Source organism: Hylobates moloch, unplaced genomic scaffold, assembly GCF_009828535.3.
Source record: "Hylobates moloch isolate HMO894 unplaced genomic scaffold, HMol_V3 SCAFFOLD_7, whole genome shotgun sequence".
Taxonomy (NCBI): domain Eukaryota; kingdom Metazoa; phylum Chordata; class Mammalia; order Primates; family Hylobatidae; genus Hylobates; species Hylobates moloch.
The window spans coordinates 58,052,601-58,076,955 of NW_026652282.1; the positions used below are offsets into that span (position 1 = coordinate 58,052,601).

The following is a 24,355-nucleotide window of genomic DNA, read 5'->3' on the forward strand; positions in this document are numbered from 1 at the left end:
CAGCTCCTGCAGCTCTTACTGTACCCATTGCTGCCAACCTTCTGGGATTCCTGGGTCCTGGAAACCCAGCAGCAACACTGTGTCTCAAGCCTACAGTGGGCACGCTGGCGAGGACTGCAGGCAAGGTCATGACTGTTTTGAATAATTACATGTGAGGAATGTTTTTAACCAAAGGCCCCAAAGCATCCGAAGCCTGGCTTCAAGGTCGAGGAGTAAGGAGGATGAGTCTGGGACGTGGGGTGGTTCGTGGCGCAGACCTCTATTGTGGAAGTGTCATGATCGCATTCTTGGATATTGACTCGATTCTATATGGGTCTCTCGAATGGAACCCCTGCGAGTAGCTGGAGAACTCAACCTTCTAGACAGTGATCTAGATGTTGACACCAAAGTCAGACACACCTGGTCTCCTGGTGCCCTCCAGTATTATGGCCGTGCGGAGCTACAAGCATCTGATCACAGGTGAGGTCCTCACTTCCATGGCGTTTTCTCCTGTGCTGGGGAAGGCAGCGTCTCCCTCTCCACAGGGAAATGCATGCTGTCCCCATAAGGATGTGTGTGCGCATGTGGGTGCATTTTGTGTGCATACAATACACCAAAGAACAAAGAATGATGGAACAAATATCTGTGGACCCATCACCAAGAACTAATTAATCTTAGCATTTTGTCATTGCTCCATATCATAAATGACATCATTGATGAAAATTTCAAAGATGCAACCTACGTATTTTGCGGCTTTTATATTTTCTTTTTTTTTTTTCACCTCTTACAAATTTATTATTATACATAATTCTGCATTTACTTTTGCTATTATTCAAAGTAGCATTTTTCAAAGAGAAATTAATAATGTACTTGAGGAAAAATAAAGAGAATTAATTTTAACTTCACTCCTTAGAAAATACCACCATTTACTTATTTTTTTTCTGGTCTAATACTACCTTTGCACCAAATATACTGTAGTAAATTGTTCATTTAGACTATTAAATTGTAAAATTCGGTCCATTACTATAAATAACATTTGTACCTCGCTTTAGCATAACAATCGTTCTACGTCATGAAATATGTCATTAGAACATTTTTTGGAGATTGCATTATCTACCACAGTAAAGATTTTCCAAAACAAATTTGGCTTTGAGTTTAGCTTTAACTACAATTCGTAGTTTCTATTCTTTTCATTATATTCTACGAATTTTCTAAATGGTGCTTTTGGACTTCCTTTTTGATATATGAGTTATTAAAGAGATTACCTCTTTTCATATTTCTAGTATTTCACAAAAAACCAATTTATGGCTTTTGTTGCATTGCAGTCGATGATTTGACCTGTATATTTACCAATTTGAATTTCTTTTTTTTTTTTTTTTAATTATACTTTAGGTTTTAGGGTACATGTGCACAATGTGCAGGTTTGTTACATATGTATACATGTGCCATGTTGATTTCCTGCACCCATTAGCTCGTCATTTAGCATTAGGTATATCTCCTAATGCTGTCCCCGCCCCCCCCCATCCCCCACCCCACAACAGTACCCGGAATGTGATGTTCCCCTTCCTGTGTCCATGAGTTCTCATTGTTCAATTCCCACCTATGAGTGAGAACATGCGGTGTTTGGTTTTTTGTCCTTGTGATAGTTTACTGAGAATGATGTTTTCCAGTTTCATCCACGTCCCTACAAAGGACACGAACTCATCATTTTTTATGGCTGCATAGTATTCCATGGTGTATATGTGCCACATTTTCTTAATCCAGTCTATTGTTGTTGGACATTTGGGTTGGTTCCAAGTCTTTGCTATTGTGAATAGTGCCGCAATAAACATACGTGTGCATGTGTCTTTATAGCAGCATGATTTATACTCCTGTGGGTATATACCCAGTAATGGGATGGCTGGGTCAAATGGTATTTCTAGTTCTAGATCCCTGAGGAATCGCCACACTGACTTCCACAATGGTTGAACTAGTTTACAGTCCCACCAACAGTGTAAAAGTGTTCCTATTTCTCCACATCCTCTCCAGCACCTGTTGTTTCCTGCTTTTTTAATGATGGCCATTCTAACTGGTGTGAGATGGTATCTCACTGTGGTTTTGATTTGCATTTCTCTGATGGCCAGTGATGATGAGCATTTCTTCATGTGTTTTCTGGCTGCATAAATGTCTTCTTTTGAGAAGTGTCTGTTCATGTCCTTTGCCCACTTGTTGATGGGGTTGTTTGTTTTTTTCTTGTAAATTTGTTTGAGTTCATTGTAGATTCTGGGTATTAGCCCTTTGTCAGATGAGTAGGTTGCAAAAATTTTCTCCCATTCTGTAGGTTGCCTGTTCACTCTGATGATAGTTTCTTTTGCTGTGCAGAAGCTCTTTAGTTTAATGAGATCCCATTTGTCAATTTTGGCTTTTGTTGCCATTGCTTTTGGTGTTTTAGACAGGAAGTCCTTGCCCACGCCTATGGCCTGAATGGTATTGCCTAGGTTTTCTTGTAGGATTTTAATGGTTTTAGGTCTAACATGTAAGTCTTTAATCCATCTTGAATTAATTTTTGTATAAGGTGTAAGGAAGGGATCCAGTTGCAGCTTTCTACATATGGCTAGCCAGTTTTCCCAGCACCATTTATTAAATAGGGAATCCTTTCCCCATTTCTTGTTTTTGTCAGGTTTGTCAAAGATCAAATAGTTGTAGATATGTGGCATCATTTCTGAGGGCTCTGTTCTGTTCCATTGATCTATATCTCTGTTGTGGTACCAGTACCATGCTGTTTTGGTTACTGTAGCCTTGTAGTATAGTTTGAAGTCAGGTAGCGTGATGCCTCCAGCTTTGTTCTTTTGGCTTAGGATTGACTTGGCAATGCGGGCTCTTTTTTGGTTCCATATGAACTTTAAAGTAGTTTTTTCCAATTCTGTGAAGAAAGTCATTGGTAGCTTGATGGGGATGGCATTGAATCTATAAATTACCTTGGGCAGTATGGCCATTTTCATGATATTGATTCTTCCAACCCATGAGCATGGAATGTTCTTCCATTTGTTTGTATCCTCTTTGATTTCATTGAGCAGTGGTTTGTAGTTCTCCTTGAAGAGGTCCTTCACATCCCTTGCAAGTTGGATTCCTAGGTATTTTATTCTCTTTGAAGCAATTGTGAATGGGAGTTCACTCATGGTTTGGCTGTCTGTTTGTCTGTGATTGGTGTACAAGAATGCTTATGATTTTTGTACATTGATTTTGTATCCTGAGACTTTGCTGAAGTTGCTTATCAGCTTAAGGAGATTTTGGGCTGAGACAATGGGATTTTCTAGATATACAATCATGTCATCTGCAAACAGGGACAGTTTGACTTCCTCTTTTCCTAATTGAATACCCTTTATTTCCTTCTCCTGCCTGATTGCTCTGGCCAGAACTTCCAGCACTATGTTGAATAGGAGCGGTGAGAGAGGGCATCCCTGTCTTGTGCCAGTTTTCAGAGGGAATGCTTCCAGTTTTTGCCCATTCAGTATGATATTGGCTGTGGGTTTGTCAGCATATAAACAGAACCAAAGACAAAAACCACATGATTATCTCAATAGATGCAGAAAAGGCTTTTGACAAAATTCAACAACCCTTCATGCTAAAAACTCTCAATAAATTAGGTATTGATGGGATGTATTCATGTTTTTATGTATGTGTGAACATGAGCTGAAAGTGAACCACTGGAGTTGTTTTTAAAATTAAATCCCATTATTCTGCCTATTTTATCATTTACTTCTTCATCCTAAAAACTCACAATAGTGAGTTTCTGTTTCACAGAAAAGAAAATTTTCTCAAAAATCTCTGGTGTTCACAGAAGTATATTTGTTTTAGTCTGTTCGTGCTGCTATAACAAAATACCATAAACTAGATACTTTACAAACAACAGATATTGATTTCTCACAGTTCTGAAGGCTGAGAACTCCAACATCAAGGTGCTCACAGATTCGGTGTCTGGTGAGGGCCTGCTTACTCAAAGATAGTGCCTTCTCATGTCCTCACATGATAAAAGGGATGAACAAGCTCCTGTGGACCTCTTTTATAAGGGCAGTAATACCATTCAAGAGGGGTTTGCCCAATGACTTTATCATCTCCCAAAGTCCCCACCTCTTTTATTTTTAAGTCCATTCTACACCAATAAGTCCCCACCTCTTAATATCATCACTTTGGGGATTAAGATTTCAACATAGGAATTTGCAGGGACACAAACATTCAGATTATAGCAATATCTTATTTTTCCTTTCTGTGCTATAGAAGAGATTATAACAATCTGTGAGAGTAAATGCTGAAGCAAATGTCTAAACTGGATTTCAAAATGTGATCAAGACTTCAAAAAATACATCAAGTTAGTATTCAAAAATAAAAGCCTCATACCTTGTTTGCTAGGTTTACAGCATTGAGAGCCTTATCATAATATTTGGTGTCATCCCAATCCAAATAATTCGTGGCTAGTAGCCGTAGAACTTTAGCCTGTAAGAAAAAAAAAAGAAAAAAAGCACATATCTGATGGTTAAACTTCAATACAACAGCTGACTAGCACTCCCACAGTGACAGGCATCTTCTCAAACATAAGTCATCTTTATGAAATAGCATTTCCTTAAGAGAACACAGTCTTGGAATATGTCTCATCATTATGCTACCCATATAAAATATTGTCTAAGAATGTTACAGTAATGGCTATATTCCTGGCTTATTTAAATTTAATATAATTATGTTAATATAATTATTTTCTTAACAGTGTTTAACGTAAGTATTTTATCATCCCCCCTTTTAAAATAAGGAAACTGAGGCAGAGCAATATTTCATTTAATCAGCTTACCACCACATTACTATCGTGGAACAACTCTAAGAACTTACAAGCTCCCTCAAATGACTTTTATGGAGTAAATATGGCATTTCTGAGAAATATTGTAGCTATTTCATAATAGTAAAAGTGTCAAATCATCCAAAAGACGTAACAAAATGAACGAATCTCACAATGCATATTTTTAAAAAGCCAGACATAAAATAGGACAACTGTATGATTCCATTTATACAAAGCTCAAAAACAATAAAAAATAATCTAGAGTAGTAAAAGTCAGAATAGCGTTTTTTTGTTCTTGGAAGTAGAGGTGGGTATTAACTAGAATGGGGCCAAGGGAACTTTTGGGGTGTTGGGAAGTTTTTGCATCTTGATCTGTATGGTGTAATATACAAGACTACTATATATTAAAACTCATCAAGCTGTATACTTGAGACTTGTGAAGTTTACTGTATGTAAATTACACCTCAAATAAATGACTGCTGGCATGAAATAAAAAGTTACTGCATAGTATTACCTCACCAAACTTACAATATGGAATATGAATATTCCATTTTAATCAAGCTTGTATCCTATCTTCCATCCTTATTTCCTTCTTAGACATCTCCCATCTAGATCCCTTGCCTGGAGTCATTTTCTTCCTCCCTTTTAACTGTGTGGACCCCAACAAGGCCTGTCTCCTACCAAAAGGCTCCTTCAACTACTCTAGCTAATCTTGATAATCTCCTTTTCTACATGCCCTTCTGCATACTTCAGGTCAGTACCACAAAGTTTATCATTATCTTCCCAAATTGTTTCACTTGTAGTAGTGTTTTTTAAATTCTATTTTTCTTCATTGAAGTATAAAAGACATACAGAAAAGTATAAAAATCTCAAGAGCTCTATGCTCTTATGAATTCTAGGCTCTATGAATTTTCCCAAAGTAAACACATGTATGTTAACAACAAAAAAGTCAAGAAACAGAACATTAACAGCAACAAGCTCACTCATGCTTCTTTTCAGATCCTGTTTCAAATGGGGGTAACCAATTCCCTGACGTCCAACACCATATATTCATTTTGACTGTTCTTGGCATTTACATTTATGTTATCACACAGTATGTACTACTTTGTATCTTGCTTCATTTATTCAATATTATAGGTGAGAACATCCATATCGTTGCAATTATTATAGTTAATTGAGTCTCACCGTTATATAATAAGTGACAATGTCACCATATATAAATATAAATATTATATATTTGTATATAAATAATTTATTTTTAATTGTGGTAAAATACACATAACATAAAATTGACCATCTTAAACTTTTTAAAAAAATTTTAGGCCAGGTGCAGTGGCTCATGCCTGTAATCCTAGAACCTTGGGAGGCCAAGGTGGGAGGATCACTTTGAGGCCAGGTGTTTGAGACCAGCCCAGGCAACAAAGTGAGACCCCCGTCTCTATAAAAAATTAAACATTGGCCAAATGTGGTGGAGTGCACCTGTAGTCCCAGCTACTCAGTAGGCTGAGAAGGGAGGACTGCTTGAGCCCAGGAGTTTGAAGGTTACAGTGAGCTGATCACACCACTGCCCTCCAGCCTGGGTGACAAGACCCTGTCTCAAAAAAAAATTTTTTTTGGAGATGGAGTCTTACTACATTGCCCAGATGGAATGCAGTGGCTATTCACAGGCATGATCACAGCTCATTGCAGCCTCACACTCCTGGTTTCATGCAATCCTCCTGGCTTAGCCTCCTGAGTAGCTGGGACTACAGGTGCACACCACCACACCTGGCTCCATGACCATCTTAAACATTTTTAAGTGTACAGTTCAGTAGTATTAAGTATATTCACACTCTTGTGCAATCTTTACCAGCATCCATCTCGAGAACTCTCTTATCTTGCAAAACTGAAACTCTATACCCATTAAACAACAGTTCCAAATTCTCCCCTCTCCCTACCCACTAAAACCACCATTTTACTTTCTGTCTGTATGAATTTGACTACTCTACATACCTCATGTAAGTGGAACCATACATTATCTGTCTTTTTGTGACTGGCTTGTTTCACTCAGCATAGTCTCCTCACAGTTAACCCATGTTGTAGCGTGTGTCAGATTTCTTTCTTTATTAAGCCAGGATAATATTTCATTGCAGTCACTTGTACTAGTTTTATCCTTTAATCATAAGTTCCTTAAGGGCAGAAGCTACATTTTATGCTTCTCTTTTATTCCCCATATATTACAGTGGTAAATACATTAAAAAGGTATCCAGTTACATTTTGATTAATATGCTGTAATAGTAGGAATCAAATGGATATTCAAAAAATTCCATTTTGCTATAGAATGTAGTAATTTTACATCACATTTATTTACACAATCACATTTTGCTTGATTACATATTAAGATTAATTTCCATATCCAAGCATGTTCTGTCTGGGCAGTTGGGGAAAAATCTGCAACTTCAAAATATGCGATAAGAAAAGTTAAAACTAGGCCAGGCATGGTAGCTCACTCCTGTAATCCCAACACTTTGAGAGGCCAAGGTGGGCAAATCACCTGAGGTCAGGAGTTCCAGACCAGCCTAGCCAACATGGCAGAACCCCGTCTCTGCTAAAAACACAAAAATTAGCCAGGTGTGGTGACTCACGCCTGGAGTCCTAGCTACTTGGGAGGTTGAGGCACCAGAATCTCTTGAACCCGGGAGGCAGAGGTTGCAGTGATCCCACCACTGCACTCCAGCCTGGGCAACAGAGAGAGGCTCTATCTCAGAACACACACACACACACACACACACACACACACACACACACACACAGAAAAGAAAGTTAAAATTTACATAGGCAAACATTGTTCAAAGCACCCTACATATATTAATTCATGGGTACATGCCTATGAGTTAGATTATATTATTATATAAATATACAAAACCAAATAGACTGAGATGTTAAATGATGTGCCCAATAGCTAATCTACTCATAAATGGGGAGTACGCTATTATAATTTTATAACAATAAAATAAAGTAGGTTATTCAACCTACTTGTACAATATTTAACATGATCCTTACCAGCATTTCTGGCCCAGTAGATTTCTTATCCATCTTCCCAATATCATAGCTTTGGCTATCATTAAAAAGGAAAAAATATATATATAAACATATATCCATTTCAAATTATATATAATCTTGAAAATTATATATTACTAAGAAGACATGGTATAAGCATACTTTATTCCAACTTTTCTGTTTTGCACTACAACAGATTATTATCCATATGATATAATGATATAAAGCAATACTTTCTAACCATAGAAAACAATTTCCTTAGGAGATACCCAGTAAATCAACACTACAATTATATTGATGCTTTTTTCCATTTGGCTATATGTATAGCATTAAATATATATAATAATACTACACTAAATAGGTATAATTTAATATACTGCCTTAAATATATATAACTTAATATGCTACATTAAATATATATAATTTACTGCATTAAATTATTACAATACATACTGCATTAAAATACTTTACAAGTGTATACAAACTCTTAGTTGGCCATTTAAAGTTGAAGGAATATAAATATGTATTTATTTATTAATGATTTACTTAGGTATTTTCGAGACAGAGTCTCATTCTGTCACCCAGGCTGGAGTGCAGTGGCATGATCTCGACTCATTGCAACCTCCATCTCCCAAGTTCAAGCGATTCTCCTGCCTCAGCCTCCCAAGTAGCTAGGATTACAGGAACTCATCACCATGCCTGGCTAATTTTTTTTTTTGTATTTTTAGCAGAGATGGAGTTTCACCATGTTGACCAGGTTGGTCTCGAACTCCAGAGCTCAAGTGATCCACCAGCCTCAGCCTCCCAAAGTGTTGGGCCCGGCCCCGAATAAATATAAATATATATTTAAAATAAAACAAATACAGTTGTTTTCACAGAAACAAACGCTTTAGCAATATTCATTAAGTCTCACACCACCCTTCTGAAGCACTATTAGCTCCATTTTGAGGCTGAGTAAACCAATATAGAAATAAAATTATTTCTGATATTTCCTAGATTGGTACTGAAAATGAGGGTGAGGGGTTGGGGAGCAGAGAAATTTGATTTTCAGTTCTCTGCTTTAATTACCAAACCATATTATCTATGGGACATTCCAGTAACCACAAGTAATATATTAATACTAGTTTCAAGGTTTCAAAACCTAATACCTACAAGGCAAATCAAAGATTATTCACCATAAAATTAGTATTCCAAGGGAGTATGTCAATAAAATCTTGGTGAACTGAACTAACTTGAAGACAATATTTGAAATATTCCTTAAAAAAAAAAAAAAAAAACTCTAGGCCAATCACAGTGGCTCACACCTGTAATTCCAGCACTTTGGGATGCTGAGGCGGTTGGATCACTTGAGGTCAGGAGTTTGAGACCAGCTTGGCCAACATGGTAAAACCCCATCTCTATATTAATAATACAAAAATTAGCCAGAGTGGTGGCACGTGCCTGTAATCTCAGCTACTTGGGAGACTGAGGCATGATTATCGCTTGAACCTGGGAGGTGGAGTTTGCAGTGAGCCAATATCGTGCCACTGCACTCCAGCCTGGGCCACAGAGTGAAACTGTGTCTCAAAATAAATAAATAAATATAAACAAACATAAACTATAAATGACCCAGAACTACCAAACTGAGTTTTCAGATTGCTAACAAAGATATAATGCTGGCTTAGTCATTGTAATCCCTATTTCATAGAGGTCTCCTTTAGTACATTAACCTTATACTTCCAGTTTTTTAAATAACCAGTGAGGGGTGGAACTTCTGCAATGGTGATACAAGGAGCTCTTTAGACACTCTCCCCAGTGAAACAACCACTCATCTGGAAAATTCATTAAAACAACCACTTAGTCTCTGAAAATTGAAATGGTCCTAAGGGCACACAGAAAATGGGAAAACATTTATTCATGAAAATAAACTAAACCTCAGTATAACCAGTGAGAGTCTACGGCATTTGAACTATAAACTGCTCCCATCTATATTGGCTCCATGTGATGGAAGCTGCTCCAGATGGGTGCAGCAAAGAAGATAGGAATTCCCTCTCCCGCCAGCTCCTAAAATCCTAGGCTATGGTTTCACCTGTGGAGGAGCAGGCTGCTAGACTATCTTGCCATTCTCAGGCCTCTGTCATGGAAGTGTTCTGGGCAAGTACGATGGAGAGGACTGGCTTATCTTTGCCCACTCAGCTCTCACTCTTAGGGTAAGGATTCTACCCCAAATGTGACAGGTCAAGAATACTGAGATCCTGATCATCTTTACTCCAGCTGGCTCATCAGGCAGAGGTTTCATGTCAAAAGGGCACATTAAGAAGACCAAGGGCTACCATACCGCCAGAATTTACTAATTTACTAATATGGTAGGGGTGCCATTTCAAGAGAAGCATGCCATGAGCCCAGCTGTAGTCATGTGGCACAGAAGTTCTGACCAGAAGGAAAGAACAGAAGCAAAGAGGAAGAACTCTGCACCTCTTCCTGAGGGGAATGATGTATTTAAAACAGAGCATGGAGAAGAGCATGTCTAAGGACACTGCTGAAAACAATGGAGATCTTGATAGTGAGCAATTAAGAGGGAGCTGGTAGCTCCATGATAATAGTAGCAATAAGGGAAACAGCAGACCAACCAGAAGGTTACCAGAGAACCAGGGAAACAGCCAAGAAGAAAATCTCTGGAGTCACACTTATCTCTAGGGGTCCAGAAGACTGTGCACATGTGCCATTCTGCACCCACTCAGGCACAATCAGAGAAAGTGTTGGGGCAATCTAAAAAGCATTACCCAAGACATAAACAGATCTATCAGCAAAGAACCTTGAGCCTGATTGGCTCAAGGGGCTTAAGCACAACGTCTGACCAAACACCAACTGAAAATTAAGCTAAGATCCAGGGAAGTCAGCTTAAAAATCCAATCGACCTCATACTGAGGGATCTGGGAGACTGTGCACGTGCCCAAGACTATGCTTTCTTGGGTATAAGCAGATAAAGAATCTACAAGCTATTAGTCCCCGACTGAATTACTCTCTCCGAGAACTATAAAAGCAGTCTCTAAACAAACATACATCCCACAGGAAAGGATGAAAAAATCTAACTGGCTAAGTGAGCTTAAGCACAACCTTTGGCCAGTAAGTGAACTATGTGGATGCAGGGGTGACTCCATAGGAAGCCATGAAAAGATAAAAACAAGGGGAAAAATTCTGAGCAGGAATATTAGAGGCCACCCAGTGTGGAGAAAATAAATTCCACCAAATTAGTCCAGCCAAGTGACTGAACAAATAAATGACTAAACAAACAATAAAAACAATAAGCCCCAGAAAGAGGAGAAACAGTATCTAGACTTGCGACAATATATTTTCCAAAATGTCTAGTGTTTAACAAAACATTGTAAGACATACAGTTAAAAAGTGTGACCTACACAGAAGAAAAAAAGCAAAAGAAACTTCCTTTGCAGAGGCCCAAATGTTGCACTTAATAGAAAAGGACTTCAAAGCAACTTTTATAATTATGTCCAAAGAATTTTTTAAAATTGTGTTTAAAAATTAAAGGAAGGTCTGATAATAATGACTCATCGTATGGAGAATATGAGTGTATCAGTTAAGAGACAGAAATTATTATTTTTTTATATTTTTTAATATACTTTACGTTCTAGGGTACATGTGCACAGCCTGCAGGTTTGTTACAAATGTATACGTGTGCTATGTTGGTGGGCTACACCCACTAACTCATCATTTACATTAGGTATATCTCCTAATGCTTATTATTTTTTAAAAAAGAAACAAATGGAAATTCTGGAGTTGAAAAGTACAATAACTGAAATGAAAAATTCAGCAGATTGGAGCAGGCAAAAGAAACAATAAACTAACTTGAAGAGCAATAGAAACGATACAAATCTGAGGAATAAACAGAAAAAAATGAAGAAAAATGAATATGGGCTCAGAAAAATGTAAGACACCATTAAGCACACTAACATATACATAATGGGAGTACCAGAAGAAAAGAAAGAAAAGGACAAATAAATATTCAAAGAAATGATGGTCTTAAAACTCCCCAAATTTGATGAAAAACAATAATCTACACATCCAAGAAGCTCAATGAAATTCAACAGGATAAGCATTAAAAAAGCTACATCCAGACACATGATGAGCGAAAACTGTTGAACATCAAAGATGAAGAGAAAATCTTGAAAACAGTAAGAGAAAAATGACTCATCACATAAAGGGGAGTAACAATAAGATTAACAGCTGACACCCCTCAGAGTTCATGGAGTACAGAAGGCAAAAAGGACGCATTCAAAAATCTGTGAAATTAGAATCCTATATCTAGAAAAGCTATCTTTCAAAATTAAGAGTAAATAAATACATTCCCAGGTAAACAAAAAGTGAGAGAATTTCTTGTTAGCCAATCTGTCTTATAAGAAATACAAAAGGAGGTTCTTCATGCTGAAGGCAAGTGACACTAGAGAATAATTTGAATTCATATGAAAAAATAAACAGTGCTAGTAATTATGAGGGTAATTATAAAAGAAAGTATGATTATATATACCTTCTACTTTCCTTTCTTAATTTATGCAATTCCTCAGGGATCTAGAACTAGAAATACCATTTGACCCAGCCATCCCATTACTGGGTATATACCCAAAGGAGTGTAAATCATGCTGCTATAAAGACACATGCACACGTATGTTTATTGCGGCACTATTCACAATAGCAAAGACTTGGAACCAACCCAAATGTCCAATAATGATAGACTGGATTAAGAAAATGTGGCACATATACACCATGGAATACTATGCAGCCATAAAAATGATAAGTTCATGTCCTTTGTAGGGACATGGATGAAACTGGAAAACATCATTCTCAGTAAACTATCACAAGGACAAAAAAACAAACACTGCATGTTCTCACTCATAGGTGGGAATTGAACAATGAGAACTCATGGACACAGGAAGGGGAACATCACACTCCGGGGACTGTTGTGGGGTGGGGGGAGGGGGGAGGGATGGCATTAGGAGATATACCTAATGCTAAATGACGAGTTAATGGGTGCAGCAAACCAACATGGCACATGGATACATATGTAACAAACCTGCACATTGTGCACATGTACCCTAAAACCTAAAGTATAATAATAAAATAAAATTAAAAAAGCAACTGTGTAAAAAAATTCTTAAGGTGTATTACTGGGGCATAACATTTGTAATATATTCGATAACAATTAACACAAAGGAGTAGATGGGGTGGGAAAGAAATTAAGGAAATTACACCAGATGGTAATTCAAATCTAAAAGAAGAAATGAAGTGAACCAAAAGTTATAAGAAGGTTGAAAATTTAAAAACAAAATAAATATGTTTGTGCTCTCTTTTATCTCTAATCTTCTTTAAAATACATAAGATTTTGCAAAGCAATAATTATAACCACGCATTCTTGAGTTTTTAAACATATACAGACATAGTAAGTATAATAATAATCACCAAAAAAGAAAAGAGAATAAAGCTATGAAGTAGTAAAGCTTTTATCATCTGAAGTCAGGAGTTCTAGACCAGCCTGGCCAGCATGGAGAAACCCCTTCTCTACCAAAAATACAAAAATTAGCCAGGCATGGTGGCACAGGCCTGTAATCCCAGCTATTCGGGAGGCTGAGGCAAGAGAATTGCTTGAACCCGGGTGGCGGAGATTGCAGTGAGCCAAGATGTCACCACTGCACCCCAGCCTGGGTGACAGAGCAAGACTCTGTCTCAAAAAAAAAAAAAAAAAGAAAAGAAAAAGACAAGAAAATGTAATCCAGAAAATGTTACACAAATTAAAATAGTATACTATAAAATATCCACCTAAGATCAGCAATTCCAGAGGTGGAACAAGATGATGGAATAGAAGGCTCCACCAATCGTCCCTCCTGCTGCAAGGACACCAATTTAACAACAATCTACACAAAAAAAGCACCTTCCTAAGAACCAGGAATCAGGTGGGCACTCACAGTACCTGGTTTTAACCTCATATTGCTAAAAGAGGCACTAAAGAGGTAGAAAAACAGTCTTGAATCACAGAAGCCACCCTTCCCCCATCCCCTGGCAGTGGCGGTGTGGTGCAAAGAGCATTGCTGTGTGCTGGGGGAAGGAGAGCACAATTAAGAGGCATTGAACTCACCGCTGCTCCGTTATAGCAGAAAGAAAAGCAGGACCAAGCTTAGCTGACGCCTGCCCGTGGAGGGAGTGTTTAAACCAGCCCAAACCAGAATGGAATTGCTGATCCTAGCAGTCAGACCTTGAGTTCCCACAAGCCCCTCCACCATGGGCTAAAGTACTGTAGGTCTGTAAACGAACTTTAAAGGCAGCCTAGGCCACAAAGACTGCAAATCCTAAGAGAGTCCTAGTGCTGAACTAAGCCCAGAGTCACTGGAATTTGGGGGGGGGGCGCGGGGAGGGCATGCAAACTACTGAGACACCAGCCAGGGCGGCTAGAGAGTGCTGACATCACCTCTCTCCTAACCCCAGGCTGCACAGCTCAACAAGACTCCAAAAGAGACTCCTTCCTTCCACTTAAGGAAAGAAAATGGAAGAGTCAGGAGAACTTTGTCTTGCATCTTGGATACCAGCTGAGCTACAGTAGGATAGGGCATGGGTCAGTGTTGTGAGGCCCCCTTTCAGACCCTAGCTCCTGAACATTTCTAAACAAATCCTGGGCCAGCAGGGAACCCACTGCCTTGAAGGGAAGGACCCAGTTCTGGCGTCATTCATCACCTGCTAACCAAAGAGTCCTTGGGCCCTGAATAACCAACAGTGACACCCAGGTACTACAGCAAGGGCATTAGGTGAGCCTCAGACTGGCTGGCTTCAGGTGAGACTCAGTGCATTACTAGCTGTGGTGGATATGAGGCGAAACTCCTTTTGCTTGAGAAAAACAGGGGGAAAAATAAAGGGGACTGTGTCTTGTACTTCGAATACCAGCTCAACCACAGCAGGACAGGACAAGGGTCAGGGTTTTGAGGCCTCCTCTCCAGGTCCTAGCTCCCGGACATTTCTGCACAAACCCTGGGCCAGAAGAGAACCCTCTCTCTTGAAGGAAAGGACCTAGTTCTAGAATCATTCATCATCTGCTAACCAAAGAGCCCTTGGGCCCTGAATAACCAGCAGTGATACTCAGGTCCTACGTCGAGGACTTTGGGTGAGACCCTGAGACTTGCTGACTTCAGGTGAGACTCAGCACATTCCCAGGTATGGTGGCTTCAGGGAGAGACCCTTCTGCTTCAGAAAAATAGAGGGAAAAGTAGAGGGGACTGTGTCTTGCATCTTAGGTACCAGCTCAGCCACAGGGGAGTAGAGCACCAAGCAAGCTCCTAGGGTCCCCAATTCCAGGATTGGCTCTTGAATGGCATTTCTGGACCATGAGTGAGAAGGGAGCCAGGTGCTGTGAAGGGTGAGTCCCAGACCAGGCAGCATTCACCAAAAGCTGACTGAAGAGCCCTTGGGCCTTAAGGAAACAGTAGTCAGCAGTAGTCAGGCAGTACTCCTTGTGGCCTGGGATGGCAGTTGCCACAAGGTGAGGTTCCTCTGCCTTTGGAAAGGGGGAGGGAAGAGTGGAAGGGATTGCATCTTGTGGTTTAACTGACAGCTCAGTCACAGTAAAATATAATACAGCACTGGGTAAATAAGGTTTCTGACTCTAGTCCCTGGCTCCCAAATGGCACTTCTGTACTCTTCTGTGGTGTGGGGGAAACTCACTGCCCTGAAGAGAACACAGGCCTGGCTGGCTTTGCCACCTACTGACTATAGAGCCCCAGGGTCTTGAGCAAACATAGGTGGTAGGTAGATAGTGGTTACAGCAAACCTTGGGTGAGACCCAGTGCTGTGCTGGCTTCAAGTATGACCCAGCACAGTCAAAGTGGTAGTGCTTATGTCACTAAACCCCAAGTTTCAGGTAGCTCAGAAAGAGAGGGAGAGAGACTCTGTTTGCTGAGGAGAAAGTAAGGGAAGAAAACAAGAGCCTCTGCTTGGTAATCCAGAGAATTCTCCCAGATCTTGCCCAAGACCATCAAGGTAGTACCTCCACATGTCTACAAGAACCAGAGCATTAGTGGGCTTGGGATGCCCCCTAAAACAGATACAGCTCAGATCACAACACCCAAGTCCTTCTGAACATGGGGAAAGCCTTCCCAAGAAGGGTGGATACAAACAAGCCAAGACTGTGAAGTCTAAAATAAATACCTAACACTAAAATGCCCACACACTGAAGAACATCTATAAGTATCAAGACAATCCGGGAATACATGGCCACATCAAGTAAAATGAGGCACCAGAAACCAATCCTGGAGAAACAGAGATATGTGACCTTTCAGCCAGGGAATTGAAAATAGCTGTTTTGAGGAAACTTGAAGAAATTCAAGATAACACAGAGAAGGGATTCAGAATCCTATCAGATAAACTTAACAAGCTTTTGTTAAGTTTTAATAGACAAATTTATTTGAAATTAAAAGAGTAAAGCAGAAATTCTGGAGTTGTGCAGAAATTCTGGAGTTGTAAACTGCAATTGGCATAATGAACAAGACTGCATCAGAATCTTTAAATAGCAGAATTGATCAAGTAGAAGAAAGAATTAGTGAGCTTGAAGATGGGCTATTTGAAAATATACGGTCAGAGGAGACAAAAGAAAAAAGAATAAAAAACAATGAAACAGACCTACAAGATCTAGAAAATAGCCTCAAAAGGGCAAATCTAAGCATCATTGGCCTTAAAGAAGAAGCAAAGAAAGAGATAAGATTAGAAAGTTTATTCAAAGTGGGGAGGCTTCCAAGATGGCTGAGTAAAAACAGCTCCAGTCTGCAGCTCCCAGCAAGATTAACACAGAAGATGGGTGATTTCCGCATTTCCAACTGAGGTACCTGGTTTATCTCACTGGGACTAGTTGGACAGTGGGTGCAGCCCACAGAGGGTGAACCAAAGCAGGACAGTGCATCGCCTCACCTGGGAAGCACAAGGGGTCTGGGGACTTTCCTTTCCTGGCCAAGGGAAGCCATGACAGTCTGTACCTGGAGGAATGGTATACTCCTGCCCAAATACTGGGCTTTTCCTACAGTCTTCACAACTGGCAGACCAGGAAGTTCCCTCCCGTGCTTGGCTCCGTGGGTCGCATGCCCAAGGAGCCTTGCTCACTGCTAGCCCAGCATCTAAGATCAACCTGCAACTCAGCAGCTTGGCGGGGGGAGGGGTGTCGCCATTGCTGAGGCTTGAGTAGGCGGTTTTGTGCTCACTGTGTAAATAAAGAGGCCAGGAAGCTCGACTGGGCAGAGCCCACTGCAACTCAGCAAGGCCTACTGCCTTGCTGTAGACTCCACCTCTGTGGGCAGGGCAGAGCAGAACAAAAGGCAGCAGATACCTTTGGCAGACCTAAACGTCCCTGTCTGACAGCTCTGAAGAGAGCAGTGGTTCTCCTAGCACAGTGTTTGAGCTCGGAGAATGGACAGACTGCCTCCTCAAGTGGGTCCCTGACCCCCCTGTAGCCTAAATGTGAGACACCTCCCAGTAAGGGCTGACAGACACCTCATACAGGCAGGTGCCCCCCTGGGACGAAGCTTCCAGAGAAAGGATCAGGCAGCAATATTTGCTGTTCTGCAGCGTCCGCTGGTGATACCCAGGCAAACAGGGTCTGGAGTGGACCTCCAGCAAACTCCAACAGACCTGCAGCTGAGGGACCTGACTGGTAGAAGGAAAACTAACAAACAGAAAGGAATAGCACCAACATCAACAAAAAGGACATCTACACCAAAACCCCATCTGTAGGTCACCAACATCAAAGACCAAAGGTAGATAAAACCACAAAGATGGGGAGAAACCAGAGCAGAAGTTGAAAATTCCAAAAACCAGAGTGCCTCTTCTCCTCCAAAGGATTGGAGCTCCTCACCAGCAAAGGAACAAAACTGGATAGAGAATGAGTTTTACAAGTTGACAGAAGTAGGCTTCAGAAGGTTGGTAATAACACATTTCTCCAAGCTAAAGGAGCATGTTCTAATCCATCGCAAGGAAGCTAAAAGCCTTGAAAAAAAGTTAGACAAATGGCTAACCAGAATAAACAGTGTAGAGAAGATCTTAAATGACCTGATGGAGCTGAAAACCACAGCACGAAAACTTTGTTACACATGCACAAGCTTCGATAGCTGATTCGATCAAGTGGAAGGAAGGATATCAGTGATTGAAGATCAAATTAATGAAATAAAGTGAGAAAACAAAGTTGGAGAAAAAAGAGTGAAAAGAAACGGACAAAGCCTCCAAGAAATATGGGACTCTGTGAAAAGACCAAATCTACATTTGATTGGTGTTCCTGAAACTGAGGTGGAGAATGGATCCAAGTTAGAAGACACTCTTCAGGATATTATCCAGGAGACCATCCCAACCTAGCAAGGCAGGCCAACATTCAAATTCAGGAAATACAGAGAATACCACAAAGATACTCCTCAAGAAGAGCAACCCCAAGACACAAAATTGTCAGATTCACCAAGGTTGAAATGAAGGAAAAAAACATTAAGGGCAGCCAGAAAGAAAGGTCAGGTTACCCACAAAGGCAAGCCCATCAGACTAACAGCGGATCTCTCAGCACAAACCCTACAAGCCAGAAGACAGCGATGGCCAATATTCAACATTCTTAAAGAAAAGAATTTTCAACCCAGAATTTCATATCCAGCCAAACTAAGCTTCATAAGTGAAGGAGAAATAAAATCTTTTACAGACAAGCAAATGCTGAGACATTTTGTCACCACCAGGCCTGTTTTATAAGAGCTCCTGAAGGAAGCACTAAACATGGAAAAGAACAACTGGTACCAGCCACTGCAAAAACATGCCAAATTGTAAAGACAGTCTATGCTAGGAAGAAACTGCATCAATTAATGGGCAAAATAACCAGCTAGCATCATAATCACAAGATCAAATTCACTCATAACAATATTAACCTTAAATGTAAATGAGCTAAATATCCCAATTAAAAGACACAGACTGGCAAATTGGATAAAGAGTTAAGACCCATCATTGTGCTGTGTTCAGGAGACCCATCTCATGCAGAGACAAACATAGGCTCAAAATAAAGGGATGGAGGAAGATATACCAAGCAAATGGAAAGCAAAAAAAAAAAAAAAAAAAAGCAGGGGTTGCAATCCTAGTCTCTGATAAAACACACTTCAAACCAACAAAGATCAAAAGAGACAAAGAAGGTCATTACATAACAGTAAAAGGATCAGTTCAACAAGAGCTAAGTATCCTAAATATATATGCACCCAATACAGGAGCACCCAGATTCATAAAGCAAGTCCTTAGAGACCTACAAAGAGACTTAGACTCCCACACAATAATAACGGGAGACTTTAACATCCCACTGTCAATATTAGACAGATCAACAAGACAGAAGGTTAACAAGGATATCCAGGAATTGAACTCAGCTCTGCACCAAGCGGACCTAATGGACATCTACAGAACTCTCCACCCCAAATCAACAGAATATACATTCTTCTCAGCACCACATTGCACTTATTCTAAAATTGACCACATAGTTGGAAGTAAAACACTCTTCAGCAAACACAAAAGAAATCACAACAGTCTCTCAGACCATAGTGCAATCAAATTAGAACTCAGGATTAAGAAACTCACTCAAAACCGCTCAACTACATGGAAACTGAACAACCTGCTCCTGAATGACTGCTGGGTACATAACAAAATGAAGGGAGAAATAAACATGTACTTTGAAACAGACGAGAACAAAGACACAATAAACCAGAATCTCTGGGACACATTTAAAGCAGTGTGAAGAGGGAAATTTAGAGCACTAAATGCCCACAAGACAAAGCAGGAAAGATCTAAAATTGACACCCTAATATCACAATTAAAAGAACTAAAGAAGCAAGAGCAAACAAATTCAAAAGCTAGCAGAAGGCAAGAAATAACTAAGATCAGAGCAGAACGAAGGAGATAGAGACACAAAAAACCCTTCAAAAAATCAATGAATCCAGGAGCTGGTTTTTTGACAATCAACAAAATAGATAGACTGTTAGCAAGACTAATAAAGAAGAAAAGAAAGAAGAATCAAATAGACGCAATAAAAAATGATAAAGGGGACATCACCACTGATCCCTCAGAAATACAAACTACCATCAGAGAATACTATAAACACCTCTACGCAAATAAACTAGAAAATCTAGAAGAAATGATAAATTCCTCGACACATACACCCTCCCAAGACTAAACCAGGAAGAAGTTGAATCTCTGAATAGACCAATAACACATTCCAAAATTGAGGCAATAATTAATATAGCCTACCAACCAAAAAAAGTCCAGGACCAGACGGACTCACAGCCAAATTCTATCAGAGGTTCAAAGAGGAGCTGGTACCATTCCTTCTGAAACTATTCCAATCAATAGAAAAAGAGGGAATCCTCCCTAACTCATTTTATGAGGCCAACATCATCCTGACACCAAAGCCTGGCAGAGACACAACAAAAAAAGAGAATTTTAAACCAATATCCCTGATGAACATTGATGCAAAAATCCTCAATAAAATACTGGCAAACCGAATCCAGCAGCACATCAAAAAGCTTATACACCATGATCAAGTGGGCTTCATCCCTGGGATGCAAGGCTGGTTCAACATATGCAAATCAATAAACGTAATCCAGCATATAAACAGAACCAAAGACAAAAACCACATGATTCTCTCAATAGATGCAGAAAAGGCCTTCAACAAAATTCAACAGCCCTTCATGCTAAAAACTCTCAATAAATTAGGTATTGATGGGACATATCTCAAAATAATAAGAGCTATCTATGACAAACCCATAGCCAATATCATATTGAATGGACAAAAACTGGAAGCATTCCCTTTGAAAACCAGCACAAGACAAGGATGCCCTCTCTCACCACTCCTATTCAACATAATGTTGGAAGTTCTGGCCAGGACAATCAGGCAAGAGAAAGAAATAAAGGATATTCAATTAGGAAAAGAGGAAGTCAAATTGTCTCTGTTTGCAGATGACATGATTGTATATTTAGAAAACCCCATCGTCTCAGCCCAAAATCTCCTTAAACTGATAAACAACTTCAGCAAAGTCTCAGGATATAAAATCAATGTGCAAAAATCACAAGCATTCTTATATACCAAGTACAGACAAACAGAGAGTCAAATCATGAGTGAACTCCCATTCACAATTACTACAAAGAGAATAAAATACCTAGGAATCCAGCTTACAAGGGATGTGAAGGACCTCTTCAAGGAGAACTGCAAACCACTGCTCAACGAAATCTAAGAGGACACAAACAAATGGAAGAACATTCCATGCTCATGGATAGGAATAATCAATATCATGAAAATAGCCATACTGCCCAAGGTAATTTATAGATTCAATGCCATCCCCATCAAGCTACCAATGACTTTCTTCACAGAATTCGAAAAACTACTTTAAAGTTCATACGGAACCAAAAAAGGGCCCACATTACCAAGACAATCCTCAGCCAAAAGAACAAAGCTGGAGGCATCATGCTACCTGACTTCAAACTATACTACAAGGCCACAATAACCAAAACAGCATGGTACTGGTACCAAAACAGAGATATAGACCAATGGAACAGAACAGAGGCTTCAGACACCACACATCTACAACCATCTGATCTTTGACAAACCTGACAAAAACAAGAAATGGGGAAAGGATTCCCTATTTAATAAATGGTGCTGGGAAAACAGGCTAGCCATATGTAGAAAACTGAAACTGGATTCCTTCCTTATAGCTTATAGAAAAATTAACTCAAGATGGATTAAAGACTTAAATGTTAGACCTAAAACCATAAAAACCCTAGAAGAAAACCTAGGCAATACCATTCAGGACATAGGCATGGGCAGACTTCATGTCTAAAACACCAAAAGCAATGGCAACAAAAGCAAAAATTGACAAATGGGATCTAATTGAACTAAAGAGCTTCTGCACCGCAGAAGAAACTATCATCAGAGTGAACAGGCAACCTACAGAATGGGAGAAAATTTTTGCAATCTACCCATCTGACAAAGGGTTAATGTCCAGAATCTACAAAGAACTTAAACAAATTTACAAGAAAAACAGCAACAACCCCATGAAAAAATGGACAAAGGATATGAACAGACACTTCTCAAAAGAAGACATTTATGCAGCAAACAGACATATGAAAAAATGCTCATCATCACTGGCCATCAGAGAAATGCAAATCAAAACCACAATGAGATACCATCTCATACTGGTTAGAATGGCGATCATTAAAAGGTCAGGAAACAACAGATGCTGGAGAGGATATGGAGAAATAGGAACGCTTTTACACTGTTAGTAGGAGTGTAAACTAGTTCAACCATTGTTGAAGACAGTGTTTCGATTCCTCAAGGATCTAGAACTAGAAGTACCATTTGACCCAGCGATCCCATTACTGGGTATATACTAAAAGGATTATAAATCATGCTACTATAAAGACACATGCAGACGTATGTTTATTGTGGCACTATTCACAATAGCAAAGACTTGGAACCAACCCAAATGTCCATCAATGATATACTGGATTAAGAAAATGTGGCACATATACACCATGGAATACTATGCAGCCATAGAAAAGGATGAGTTCATGTCCTTTGTAGGGACGTGGATGAAGCTGGAAACCATTATTCTCAGCAAACTATCACAAGGACAGAAAACCAAACACTGCATGTTCTCACTCATAAGTGGGAGTTGATCAATGAGAACACATGGACACAGGGTGGGGAACATCACACAATAGCATTAAGAGAAGTACCTAATGTAAGTGACTAGTTGATGGGTGCAGCAAATCAACATGGCATATGTATACCTATGTAACAAACCTGCATGTTGCGTACATGTACCCTAGAACTTAAAGTGTAATAAAAAAAGAAAGAAAGTTTATTCAAAGGGATAATAATAGAGAACTTCCCAAACCTACAAAGAGATATCAATATCCAAATACAAAGCAGTTATAGAACACTAGATTTAATCCAAAGAACGCTACCTCAAGGTATTTAATAATCAAACTCCTAAAGCCCAAGGATAAAGAAAGGATCCTAAAAGCAGTAAGAGAAAAGAAAAAAATAACATACAATAGAGCTCCGATACATCAAGCAGTCTTTTCAATGGAAACCTTACAGGCCGGGAGACAGTAGCATGATGTATTTAAACTGTTGAAGGAAAAGAACTTTTACCCTAAAGTAGTATATCCAGCAAAAATATCCTTTAAACATGAAGGAGAAATGAAAACTTTCCCAGACAAACAAAAGCTGAGGAATTTCATGAACACCTGACCTGTCCTGCAAGAAATGCTGAAGAGAGTACTTCAATCAGAAAGAAAAGGATGTTCGTGAGCGGTAAGTAATCACTTGAAGATACAAAACTCACTGGTAATAGTAAGTACACAGAAAAACACAGAATATTATGACATTGTAACTGTGGTGTGCAAACTACTTTTATCTTAAGTAGAAAGACTAAATAATGAACCAATCAAAAATAATAACTACAACAACTTTTCAAGACATAGACAGTACAATAAGATATAAACAGGAAAAAACGTTTAAAAGCAGGGGGTCAAAGCTCTTAAAGCAGGAATCGGGCTGCACAGCAGGAGATGAGTGGCGGGTGAGTGAGCATTACTGGCTGAGCTCCACCTTCTGGCAGATCAGCAGCAGCATTAGATTATCATAGGAGCACGAACCCTACTGTGAACTGCGCATGCAAGGGATCTAGGCTGCACACTCCTTATGAGGATCTAATACCTAATGATCTGAGATGAAAGAGTTTCATCCAAAAACCATTCCCCCCGCCCCCGATCCCCCACCCCCGCTCCATGGAAAAACTGTCTTCCACGAAACCGGTCCCTGGTGCCAAAAAGTTTGGGGACCGCTGCCTTAAAGAATTAAAATGAGGGCCAAGCATGATGGCTCATGCCTGTAATCCCAGCACTTTGGGAGGCTGAGGGGGCAGATCACTTCAGCTCAGGAGTCCGAGATCAGCCTGAGCCACATGGAAAAATCCCGTCTCTACAAAAAAATACAAAAATTAGCCAAGTGTGGGGATGTGTGCCTGTACACCCAGCAACTCAGGAGGCTGAGGTGGGAGGATGGCTTGAGCCTGGGAGGCACAGATTGCAGTGAGCCAAGATCGTGCTACTGCACTCCAGCCTGGGAGATAGAGCCAGACCTTGCCTCAAAACAAAAAACAAAACAAAATAAAAAACTAAAATTAGAACTACCATTCGATCCAGCAATCCCACTACTGGGTATATACCCAAAGGAAAATAAATCATACGAAAAAACACATACACATTTTTATAGCAGCACAATTCACAATAGCAAAAAATATGGAGCCAACCTAAATGACCATCAACCAACGAGTGGATAAAGAAAATGTATATACACCATAGAATACTACCCAGCCATAAAACGGAACAAAATAATGGCCTTTGCAGCAACTTGGATGGACTTGGAGGCCATTATTCTTTTTTTTTTTTTTTTTTATTATACTTTAGGTTTTAGGGTACATGTGCACAATGTGCAGGTTT

At 39.6% G+C, this 24,355-nt stretch overlaps 1 protein-coding gene across 1 annotated transcript in view; it reads right to left on the reverse strand.

Moving 5' to 3' along the window:
- TEX11 (testis expressed 11) overlaps positions 1–24,355 on the reverse strand; it is a 363,344-nt gene that overhangs the window by 208,971 nt on the left and 130,018 nt on the right. The window contains exons 6-7 of the mRNA XM_058441322.1: positions 7,829–7,883; positions 4,357–4,452 (exon numbers count right to left, since the gene is read on the reverse strand). Coding sequence (XP_058297305.1) covers positions 4,357–4,452; positions 7,829–7,883 — 151 coding nt within the window. The remainder of the gene's footprint in view (positions 1–4,356; positions 4,453–7,828; positions 7,884–24,355) is intronic.